General features: G+C 43.2%; 1 protein-coding gene across 1 annotated transcript; it reads right to left on the bottom strand.

The window, feature by feature from the left end:
- Positions 1-7,932: 7,932 nt before the first annotated feature.
- LOC122548244 (leucine zipper putative tumor suppressor 3-like) lies at positions 7,933-10,968 on the bottom strand. Its single transcript, XM_043686777.1, has one exon. It carries the CDS (start codon positions 9,762-9,764, stop codon positions 9,102-9,104), a length of 663 nt encoding a protein of 220 aa, XP_043542712.1. The 5' UTR covers positions 9,765-10,968; the 3' UTR covers positions 7,933-9,101.
- Positions 10,969-13,299: the final 2,331 nt, after the last annotated feature.

Genomic DNA, 13,299 nt, shown 5'->3' with positions numbered 1-13,299 from the left:
ATACACACTCTCACACTCTCTCCCACACACACACATTCGCACATAATACACAAACACCCACACACAACACAGTGAAAATATAAAAAAATACATATCAGACTTCAAGTTAGAATGGTCGTTGAATTTAGAACTCAAGATTCTCAATAATTGTAATCACCTTCAACACAAGATGATTTACCTCTAACAACCACAATGATCTTCTTCTGTGCTCGTGACAGTTCCAGCGAGCGACTACCAGTTTTGCTCCCTGATCCCTCTCTTGTCCAGGTGTGTTTGGGGGTTAGCTGATTTCTTCATGTTTGGACCAATGTCGTAAAGGGAAGCTGGCTGTCCTTGAGAAGGTGGGGGCGTGCTGCCTTCTTGAACCACTGCTGCCCACCTGCTGTGGGTAGACCCCACAATGAGAGAGGGAATTCCAGGATTCTGACCCAGCAACAGTGAAGGAACGGCAATATATTTCCAAGTCAGGATGGTAAGTGGCTTGGAGGGGAGCAGGGGCTGGTGTTCCCATTAACCTGCTGCTCTTCGATTGGAAGTGGTCATGGGTTTGGAAGGTGTTATCTGAGGATCTTTGGTGAATTTCTGCACTGCATCTTGTTGATAGTACACACTGCTGCGACTGAGTGTTGGTGGGGAGGGAGGTGGATGTGGTGCCAATCAAGCGGCTGCTTTGTCCCGGATGGTGTCAAGCTTCTTGAGTGTGTTGGAGCTACCCCCATCTGGCAGATGGGGCTTAAAAACAGGGGTAGGCCAGATGGCTCAGTGATCTTGTTCTGTTACTCAGTGAGAACATGGCTGATGAAATGATGGTGTCAAGAGGACAGGACAGAAAGCAGCCTGATTTCCTCCTTTCGTGACTGTACTCTGGTCAAACTAGAGACCACTCAACCGCCTTTACTGGGCCCCACATGAGATTTTCCAAGGAACTCCACCACCTTTCAAGTCTGCTATCATCATCCACATCCACCTGAAACCCCTCCACACCTCCACCCCCACCAACCCTACGAACTGTCACCACATTACCATCTTTCCTTCCTTATCCAGTCCTCGTTGTCACTTGTCAAATCTGAATCTGTCTTTTCCAGGATTCCCTTTTCCATCCCACCATTTGGGTTTTCAATTTGGCCGCAGGGGACTGAAGTAGACTTTGTTAAAGTTATAAATGACATTGTGTGCCCGCTGATTGGGCACTGTATCAAAATAAAAACTGACTAATGGCAACTGACAAGCGGTGAATGGAAACTTACTAAATTCAAATTCCATGCTGTGGGGTAATAAGTGCACTGCAGCCCTCCCCACCGTGGTGTCCACCAGTCTGTGCTGGTGCATACCACATACACCCTCTCGATGGACACCCAACTGGGAACATGAGCACAGAATAGGGGCAGGATCCCTGACTTCCTCCATGGCCTCCTGCCCAACAGCAGTCCCACCAACCCAATGACCCTTCCCCACATGGGTTACCTGTAAACCAAGAGCAGGGCAGGGCAGCTGATGTGCAAACATAAATTTAGGAGCAGCTCACCACCACCAACCTCCCCCCAACAAGCCATGAGACAAAAGTAACATGGGCCTGGCACCTCACAAACTGAACGAACGTATTGTTATGTGGAGCCCTGTAGTCCAGAGCCCCCACTGTAAAGGGAAGTAATCCTTTGTAGACGATGCCACTGGGCATCTCAGCCAGAGGAAACACTGTTATGTCAGGGTATGTCCTAGTGGGAGGCAAAATTGAGGTTGTGCAGCAACAGCCCGTACCAGAAACAGAAGGGGATTTCCGAGATGGGTTAGGCTATGGGGTGCAAGCTAAATGTTTGAAAACTGATTCACTTTATCCACTGAAGAGTTGACTATATGACTCATACTTTTCCCAATACTCCCATTCGGTTGAATGCCAAACAATATTGTAATGTACCTCCAAGTTCCAGCTTAGAGAACTTCAAATAATTTCCAGAGAACAATCCCTCTTCTGTTTAAATTTTCGTTACCACATCTTTGCCTTTAACAGCAAGGCCTTTGATCAGGGGCCAAGCTCTGATTGTAGTTACTGAGAGGCAGAAACTCGCTTCACCGAGTGAAGGAGCTGGAAACACAAGTATTAATTCATTGCAAATAAACCAAAGATCAACAAAAAGTTGATAGTAAGGGTGTCTTTGCTCAATTAGGTTTTCAGAATGTTTTTTTCTATTCATGCACAGGATGAGGGTATCACTGGGTAGGCCCTTTGCTAGTTGCCCAGGAGTTAAACTCAATGACATTGCTGGGGTCTGGAGTCATATGTACACCCGACCAGGAAAGGATGGAGGCTCCCCTTCCTAAAGAACATTATTGAACCAGCTGAGGTTTTCAACAATCAAGCCATGGTCATCATTAGAGTCTTAATTCTAAATTTTTGTTGGATTCAAATTCCATTATGGCAGGATTTGAACCCAGGTCTCTAGGGCATTACCTGCGTCTCTGGGTTAACAGTCCAGTGATAATACAAATAGACCATCTCCTCCCCTACTAATGAGCATCAGTGTAAAAATGGAGGGAGCAGCCAATGAAACCTCGGAATAGCTCATGTGGCACAAACCAGGTCAGAGATCAGTATGTGCTTTCTTACCCCATCTCCTTCCCCATTGCACTTATTAAATATGCCAAACAAGAGTCTACTAAGGTAAGGAATTCTTTATTTGAAGTAATTTTATTTCGATCCACTATGTTAATGGAGGCCATAGAATGATCAGTAAACATCACGTTTAACACAAACAGTCTTCATCATGAAACAAAGTATTAATGTATTGCCTTATCATTTTCCAGATACTCCATTGTCTACAACAAACATAGATTTAAACAAAAATAAAAGGGGACAAATGAACCTTGAGCAGGTACAAATCACCTAATGGTGGAAATGAGTGGTGCCTGATGGGTGGAAAATGATGATATGACAATGTAATGGATAGCCTTCTCACTAGATGGAGTTTCTGTATTGTGTAGTCCACGTACCAATCCAATGAGACTGCATGAACAGACACATGTTGGTGTGGTGTAACCATTATTGTTCTTTGAACTCACCTATGGATGACTTCTACACCATGCAGCGTGACAGCTAGTCTGGGAACAGGGAAAGGAATCGAGAAGCAAGGTTCAGGAAGGAGATTTCAGATCAGGACTACCCTCCCCAATTCTACACTCCTGGCAGAGCCTGCCCAATGTAGAAGGGGACTGGAATCTAGTTCAAAACTGGGGTCAATGCTTCAAAGGGAAAACTCGATTTGAAATTCCAACCCACTGTGTGCAGTTCCTGGGAGCAGACAAATCCAATGTAGATACATGGAGAAACTCAGCGCAGCTAACAATCCAGATGGTACTGTTATAATCGCTAACAACTGCATTCATTGAGGTCTCAGTCCACACACCATTTACCCAAACCTCATTCCCTGAGGAAAAGATCAGAAACTAGAGCATAGTTTACACAAACAGAATTTGCTGGAGACGTGCAGCAGATCTGACTGCATCTGTGGAGAGAAATCAGAGTTAACTTTTTGGGTCAAGTGACCTTTCCTCAGAACTGTTCTGGTTAACTCTGATTTTTCTCCACAGATGCAGTCAGATCTGCTGAGCTTTTCCAATGATTTCTGCTTTTGTTTCTGATTTACAGCATCTGCAGTTGTTTTAGTTTTTATTTAGAGACTAGTACAGTTGCAAATCAAGGCATACAGGGATTCCAGGAAAGTAAGGCAATCCTGCACTCAAGAGGACAACACCGCACCAGCAAATCCACTCAGACATATTTAAAAGACTTGACTTCAAAGACTGACTGTGCTCCCAAACCCATGCTTTGGCCTTTTCCAGGAGTGATCAAAGTGGAACATCAATGTAACTTTAGCAGGAACATTTCCTTCCTGAGTTCAGACGATGTTGAGTTAAAGACCAATCCAGTGTAGGCTGATGGCTTTTGATGAACAGCCACATTAGCAAAGCTCCTGTTGCTGATGGGATTTTAAATTAAGCCTCGATTTTCTCATTCGGGACAATGTCAGAGATTGTACAGTGTTATTAGGTCAGTCTGTTGTCATACTCTTCCCCATATCAGATCAGGACCTCACAAACCCCCATCAAAGGGGTGCTTCCAAGAATAAGGACTTGAACAATTGGAACAAAGTAATTCTGTTCTTGGACCAAGTAGGGACGGGGAGCTTACATAGCCCTACCAGGAGTCAGCTACAGCTGGAGAACAAATGTAAAATTACAGCCTTTCAGCTAATTGGTGAGAGAGCAAGATGGGGAGATGATTGAAATAATAATATAATCTCGAATGCCTGCAAACTTAACTCAGCATCAAGAATACCTTGCATAAAGGAATTGGATATGTACTTAGAAAGCAAATTTCGGTAAGGATGTGAGGCTAATTAGATAGCTCTTTCAAAGAGATCTCAGCAGCATGATTGGCCAACTGGCCTCCTGCTGCGTGCATTTTATGTACTTCCAACCTCATTGCGGGAGCAGCCCTTCATAAAGAAATGCAATGTATAGACGGGGTCATTCCACATTAACAACAATTACAGAAAAGCAAACTGAGAGAACACTCAGGTCAGATCAGCATTCGGGAAATTCAAAACCCATTCTCACGTCAAGCACATCAACTTCACACAGGTTCCAAAACAAGTCAAACGTGAGAAGCTCTCAGGCCAAGTAACCATATCCTTGAGGTCCGTCATTAAGGAAAACAAAATAACTAAGTTTCACAAAATCTAAAATTGCACTAACCACCTAAACCACTGCATTCAGAGTTGAACATGGAGTCAGAGAGCAGCCTCAGTCAGTCCTCGTTTTAAACCTTTTTAATTGTTACATTTTATGAGTAAATTCATGTGCAAGACCTGCCAGAGCGAGATGAAAGAAACACCATCTCTCCTCTCCCTCCCCGGTCTAACTACTAAACAGGGGTGGGTTGGCATCACTGTGAATTCTTTAGATTGTTTTTAGATTACTTACAGTGTGGAAACAGGCCCTTCAGCCCAACAAGTCCACGCCGACCCTCCGAAAAGCAACCCACCCAGACCCATTCCCCTACGTTTACCCCTTCACCTAACACTACGGGCAATTTAGCATGGCCAATTCACCTAACCCCTGCACATTTTTGGATTGTGGGAAGAAACTGGAGCACCCGGAGGAAACCCACGCAGACACGGGGAGAATGTGCAAACTTCATATAGACAGTTACCTGAGCCAGGAATTGAACTCGGGTCTCTGGCGCTGTGAGGCAGCAGTGCTAACCACTGTGCCACCGTGCTGCCCAGACCAGACCACATGTGATGTTCCGCGTTAGAAAATAACCATATTTTGAGGTGATTTTAATGAAATTTTGTTTTAGCAAGGTGGCAGGAGGCATGAGTGAACATAACCAGGTCAGCCCACTTCTTGCTGTGATTCTATATAATTCCATCAAACAACTGATGCAGCTTTTCCAAATGGAGAGGAAAGGGCACCATCAGGAGGTATTCCTGGGGTTGGAACTGAACCAGGAATACAAACCAAGAATGAAACTGACAAAGGAACACCCAAGCTCCGACAGTAAATTTACAATTTTCCGAATGAAACTTGCACCCAAAGCAAGTCCAGTGCTTGTATTTGTGCTAATGGGTCAGTGGGCTGAAGAGTGGCAGATGGAGTTTAATTTTGATAAATGCAAGGTATTACAATTTGGAAAAACAAAGAAGATTTATACAACTATAAGGAGGGGTTTGGGTAGTGTTGTAGAACAGAGGCCTTGGAGCCCAGGTATATAATTCTTTGAGGTTTGCATCACAAACAGACAGTGGTTAAGAAGGCATTGAGCACATTTGCCTTCATTGCTGAGACCTTTTGAGTACAGGAGTTGGGATGTGATGTTGAGGTTGTACAGGACATTGATGAGGCTTCATCTGGAGCATTGTGCCCAGTTCTGGTCGCCCTGTTATAGGAAGGATATTATTAAGCTGGAGAGGGTTCAGGAGAGATTGAGTTGGAGAGTTTGAGTTATAAGAAGAGGCTGAATATGCTGGGACTTTTTTCCCTGGAGTGTAGGAGGTTGAGAGGTGACCTTATAGAGGTTTATAAAATCATGAGGGTCATGGATAAGGTGAATGGCACGTGTTTTTTCCCTAGGTTTGGGCATTTCAGGATTAGGAGCACATTAAGGTGAGAGGAGAAAAATCTAAAACAAAATTAGGCTTTTTTTAACACAGAGAGTGGTTTATGTGTGAACCATAGAATTCTATAGTATGGAAACAGGCCACTTGGACCAACAATTCCACACCGACCCACCGCAGAGTAACCCACCCTGACCCAATCCCCCACTCTATTACCCCTAGCCTACACATCCCTGAACACTATGGACAATTTAGCATGGCCAATTCACCTGACCTGCACATCTTTGGACTGTGGGAGGAAACCGGAGCACCCGGAGGAAATCCACACAGATACGGGGAGAATGTGCAAACTCCACACAGACAGTCATCGAGGCTGAAATCGAACCCAGGTCCCTGGTGCCGTGAGGCAGCGATGCTAACCATGAGCCAGCCCATTGTGGAATGACTTTCCAGTGGAAGTGTAGATAAAGGTACAGTTACAATGTTTAAAAGACATTTGCATAGGTACATGAACAGGAAAGACATGGAGGGACATGGGCCAGGAGCAGGCAGGTGGGACTAGTTTAGTTTGGGAAAATGTTCAGCATTGACTGGTTGGACCACAGGGTCTGCCTCTGTGCTCTATGATTCTAATGAAAATAAGCACGGATGGGATGCAATATAATGCTTCCCCTAATTCAGATGGACATTTGATTTTAGCCTAAATGACTGACGTGCCCCTTTAACAATATCAGAATGAATCGCTGTATTCTGACTGACAAACACAGCACCAAACATCACATTTTGGACAGTTCAATTTGCGACTATGGATCTGAACAGAGTATTGAGACTCATTGCAATTAGGACCAGCAGAGGCAAAGGGAGTTGACCCTAAACGATAGTCCTGCCCACACATACATACATACACATACATATACACATACACACACATACATATACACACATACATACATGTACACATACGTACACACATACATACACATACATATACACACATACATACACATACATATACACACATACATACACACACATATACACACACATACATATACACACATACACATACATATATATACACACATATACATATACACACATACACATATGCACACACATATACATATACACATATACACCCATACATACATACACATACACACACATATACACACATTCATATACATATACACACATACATATACACAAATATATACATATATATACACACATACATATACATATGCACAACATATACATATACACACATACACATACATACATATACACACATACATACACACACATACATATACACGCATACATACACACATACATACATATACACACATACATACATCTACATATACGCACATACATACACACATACATACACATTTACATATAAATACGTACACATATACACATACATACATATACACACATACACATACATATACACATACATACATATGCACACATAATACATACACATACATATACACACATACACACACATACATATACACACATACACATACATATACACACATACAGATACATATACACGCATACACACACGTACATATATACACATACATATACACATATACATGTGCACACATACATACACACATACATATACACATATACATGCATATACACATATACATACATATACACACATATACACATACAGATACACACACATACATATACATATATACATATATACATACATATACATATATACATACATATACATATATACATACATATACACACATACATATATAAATATACACACACATACATGAAGAAGGTGGGGGGGGAGGGTTCAGAACTGTTAAGAAATAAGTTACCTCAGTGTAAGAAGTTAGTTTGGAAAGTCCAGACCAGAAGTGTTTGGTTAAAACCTTAAAGCTGAGAAACTCTTAATATCAGTGGACTGAAGGAGAAGGTTATTAGATTCTGGAGACTGATAACTGAAGGTTAGGTAAATCCAAGTCCTTTGGAGGAGGTAGACAAGGGCTTCTCTCTGGTGAGTGTATGATGAAGGAATGCTATTACAACTAACTTGATTACAACTTACTGCGTCTTGAAATGTTTAAACTTGTGTTATATGGAAATAGTTTGGTTTATTCTATAGTTTTCTTCATCCCTCATTTGCATAAAACCCTTGCTGTACTTTTGAAGCGAACTGTGCAGCATTGCCTGCTTGTGTTTCAGTGAAAGATCACCTCAGTTTTTTAAAAAAACTACACAAAATACAACCCATCAAGCCAGATTTCAATCTGGGATCTGAACTGTCCAATAACATCATCAGCTGGACTCATAACACAAGATTTTGAAAATTTTTCATTGGCCTACAGAGATATTTAAACAATTATAATTTTTTGAAAAAACTAAAATCAGTGTCACTACATAACAACTAGGTTAATTTCACTGCAGCTTTTAATCTGCAGAGAAGGGAATTTAAACTAATTTCTGACTCAAATGACTGGTTTAAGAAATTGCACTAACTTATCACTTTGCGATGATGGTAACATACAATTTTTTTTGAATGTATAAAAATAATGGCCTTTGATCATTTCACATCCTGAAGCATTCTGGGTTTGAACACAAAATTGGCTTTTGTGAGCCATGTTTGTAACTAATGAAGAGTTATCTGCAGCATTCTCTGTAGCTGAGAGATATCCAGTCACCTGGCCGAATAGGTGACTTTTCAAAAAACAGATGGAACCAAGAGTTCCAATTTCTTCGGCTCTTGTTCCACAGCTCTACTCCCCTACCCCTCCCACTTCCGAAAACAGACACTTCCCAAGAATACAATCCCCTCGTTGTGCATGCACCAAGTTAGCATAATTGCACCAAAAGCTACAACCATCCCCTGGTTGAGGAATCCCACATGAGTCAGATTTTCTCTTAAATGAACTTTCAGATATATGGATGTTGACTGATAACAGTTTCATTGCTTGGAAGCTGTCAGATTTCAGAGGATTCGATTCTCTCTATCCACGGAAGGTTGTGTTTGCCCTCAGTGTCTGTTAGTTCCATTTTGGCAGCTATCTCCTGAACCTCCTGCTCCAGGACTTGGTTTCTTTGGTACATCTCTAAGTAGCTGGACTGCAGGCGTTTCTGATACTGTATGACCTTCTCCTTCTCATCCTGCCAGGTCCTCCGCTCCAGTTCAAAGCTGGCAGCCTGGGCTTCACACTGCCTGCGCTCCAACAGCAGCTCCGCCTTCAGCCTCTCAACCTGGAGGGCCAGGGCTTGAGCACTGTCCTCCTGAAGGCCTTTGGCCTTCAGATCGTCCGTCTGCCCACTCAGGAAGGCCTTCAGCTCTTCAGATGTTCCGTTCCTCCTCAGGGAGGCTTCCTGGAGCAGCATGGCTTCCTCCTGTTGCTGTAGGGCATTAGTGTTCTCAGCCAACTGGACGGACTGTGCTTGCAGAGAGTCCTTTAACAGTAACAACTGCTCATCTTTGGTACAAAGCTCCAGCCGGACCTCACGCAGCAGCGTCTTGAGGCTGAATAATTCACTCAATTTCTCCGCCACCTCCGCTTGAGAGTCTTGGAGTTGCTGTTTCAACATGGCAATCTCGCCAGCCTTTTGACAAACCTGCAATGAGACAACTAGCAAGTTCATGGTTTGTTCTGGCCACTTAGAACAGAAAGCTATTCATTTAAAGCTCAGAGCACTGGAAGCTGGGTCATACAAAATGCATGTTTTCATTGAAGTCTGTCTTAATTGCTTAGTATCTTTTTGTTAAACCAGCCACAAGGGAGATGTGGAATTCATCCTTCAAATTATAGTATAACAAACGAAGGAGAAACCTCAATAGTGGATCTCCAGTGAAGAGAGAGAGAAATAAACATCTGAGTATGATCCACATCAACTCTTCCACTCAGGAAACCCTGACTACACATCTCCGCTATTCTGAGTTAGTGCGTTTACCTTTGATGGTTGTGTAAGTGTGATGTTTTACAAACAGAGGTAAAAGTGGCCCCTGTGAATATCCGAGGGGAATAAAGACCAGTTATTATGGCTAACACAGACAATGAAATTACACAGGAAGCAAAAGAACGAGACATCTGTTTTCCTGGTTATTTCTGAGATTGGGTCGTCAAGAGTCTCAGGAAATAAGAATTGACTGAGCAAAGCTCACAGGAGCTGGTACTTGCAGGTGCAGTGCTAATCTCAGAGAGAGCAGAAATATCACAGGTTTCATCCCAGGACAGTTCTAAAGGTTAAAACAACCCTGTGTGAGAAAGAGTCAACTAAAATACGATGTGAGCATCTGGGAAAGTGTATACACCAGGCAGCAATGCTGGGATCTCCTTTGCATCATCCCTGACAAACTGGATAATTATTTGATTTGGGTAGATGGGGGCCATGAAGACATCCCTAAGCGTTGGGATGTGGTGAAGGTCAGTGCTTCTCTTCAACTTTTGGCCCACTTCACTTGAGGTCACAGAGGGTGACTCACTGTTACCATGGCACAGAAACAGTTCCCTTAGCCCCACTGATTTTCGCTCAGCTGTGAATATACACTTGCTGTTGTTTGACAGGATTGTACCAAAGATGAAAACCCTCGGATTATGGGTCGAGAATTTTTGTTAGACTAAATTTTTCAAAATGTTAAGTCTTCCTTATTTGCAGCAGGCACTGTGTTCAGGGTAGGGGATGCGACAGGGAGGTGAAATTGAGGAAGGGGTAAGAGAGGGCCAAGAGGGGAAAAACAAACCTGACCATTGATGGCTCCTAACCTTACTGATCAGTGGTACACAGACTGGGAGAAAGTGAGGACTGCAGATGCTGGAGAACAGAGCTGAAAAATGTGTTGCTGGAAAAGCGCAGCAGGTCAGGCAGCATCTAAGAACAGGAGAATCGACGTTTCGGGCATAAGCCCTTCTTCAGGATTCCTGCTCTTTGGATTCTCCTGCTCCTTGGATGTTGCCTGACCTGCTGCGCTTTTCCAGCAACACATTTTTCAGTGGTATACAGACAGACATTAACCAAAGAAAAATCATTCAAAGATGACTGAAGCAGTGCAGGTGGCCAGTCAGTCCATTCAAATATGTGCTAGCCCTTTCAAAGAGCAATTAGATTAGATGCAGAGCATTCTGAAAGGGGAGGGTGAACAGCTAGTTGTCTCGATGCATGTAGGCACCAACGATAGAAATAAGAAACAAGATGAGGTCCTGAAAGCAGAATTCAGGGAGCTAGGAGAGAAGTTAAAGAGGAGGACCTCAAAGATAGTGATCTCGGGATTACTACCAGTGCCATGTGCTAGCCAGCGTAGGATGAACACATGACTTGAGGGATGGTGTAGGAGGGAGAGGTTCAGATTTGTTGGACATTGGGACCAGTCCTGGGGAAGGTGGGACTATTACAAATTGGACGGTCTACATCTGAATCAGACTGGAACTAATGTCCTTGGGTGAGTTTTTGCTACTGCTGTTGGGGAGGTTTTAAACTAATGTGATAGGGGGCTGGATAGGAAGAGAAGTAGACAGCGAGGTGGAAACTGGAGACTGTAAGAATCATGAAGTTAGCATTAATAAGGGGAAGAGTAGGCAGAGAGCAGATGAACACAAACGAACTGGTGGCCTGAAGTACATATACTTTAATGCAAGGAGTATAGTGGGTAAGGCAGATGAATTTAGGGCTTGGATTGGTGCCTAGGAATATGATGTTATTGCAAACACAGACTTGGTTGAAGGAAGGGCACGATTGGCAACTAAATGTTCCAGGATATAGACACTTCAGACAGGACAGGGAGGGATGTAAATGGGGGTGGAGTTGCTTTGCTGGTCAGGGACGATATCACGGCTGTGCTAAAGGAGGACACTATGGAGGGCTTGAGCAGTGAGACATTATGGGTGGAGCTGAGAAATAAGAAGGGCGCAGTTACATTGTTGGGGCTGTATTACAGGCCTCCCAACAGTGAGTGTGAGGTAGAAGAACAAATAGGTAAACAGATTATGGAAAGATGTAGAGGCAACAGGGTAGTGGTGATGGGAGATTTTAATTTTCCCAACATTGACTGAGGTACACTTAGTGTCAGAGGTCTGGATGGGGCAGAATTTGTAAGAAGCTTCCAAGAGAGTTTTCTAGAGCAGTATGTCAACAGTCCGACCAGGGAAGGGGCCATATTGGACCTGGTGTTGGGGAACGAGCCAGGCCAGGTGGTAGAAGTTGCGGTGGGGGATTTCTTTGGAAATAGTGGCCACAATTCTGTAAGTTTTAGAATATTTGTAAATAAAGATGACAGTGCTCCTGAGGGAAGATTACTAAACTGGGCCAAGGCCAATTATATCCAAATTCAGCAGGAGCTGGGAAATGTGGATTGGGGGAAGCTATTTGAAGGGAAGTCCACATTTGATACGTGGGAGGCTTTCAAAGATAGTGCAGGATAGGCATGTGCCATTGAAAGCAAAGGATAGGAAAGGCAAGATTCGTAAATCGTGAATGACAGGAGAAATTGTATGACTAGCCAAAGAAAAAGGGAAGCGTACATAAGGTGCAGGCAGCTAAGAACAGATCGGGGTCCCTTGGAGGAATATCGGGGGAGTAAGACCAATCTTAAACGAGGAATCAAGCGGGCCAAAAGGGGTCATGAAATAACTTTAGCGAGCAGAATTAAGGAGAATCCTAAAGCATTTTATACTTATAGAAGAAGCAAGAGGGTAAGTAGAGAAATGGTTGGTCCACTAAAGGATAAGGAAGGAAGGCTGTGTGTTGAACTTGAGAAAATGGGTGAGATTCTCAATGATTACTTTGCATCAGTGTTCACTGAGGAGAGGGATGTGATAAATGCTGAGATTAGAGATAGAAGTTTGTTTACACTGGATCACGTTGACATGAAGAGGGAGGATGTGTTGGGTAGGCTAAACGTGGACAAATCTCCAGGACCGGATGGGATCTATCCCAGGTTGCTGAGGGAGGCAGTGAGCCTGATGTCAGTGATGGGAAAGTTGCTGGAGAAGGTACTGAGAGATAGGATATATTTATATTTAGAAAAGAACGGGCTTATCAGTGATAGGCAACATGGTTTGTGCGGGGGAGATTGTGCCTTACCAACTTAATAGAGTTCTTTGAGGAAGTGACCAAGTTGATAGATGAAGGAAGGGCTGTGGATGTCATATATAGGACCTTTAGTAAGGTTTTGATAAAGGTT

The sequence above is a fragment of the Chiloscyllium plagiosum genome, unplaced genomic scaffold, assembly GCF_004010195.1.
Source record: "Chiloscyllium plagiosum isolate BGI_BamShark_2017 unplaced genomic scaffold, ASM401019v2 scaf_14037, whole genome shotgun sequence".
NCBI classification, from domain to species: Eukaryota; Metazoa; Chordata; class Chondrichthyes; order Orectolobiformes; family Hemiscylliidae; genus Chiloscyllium; species Chiloscyllium plagiosum.
This window is presented reverse-complemented; position numbering and strand designations above follow the sequence as displayed.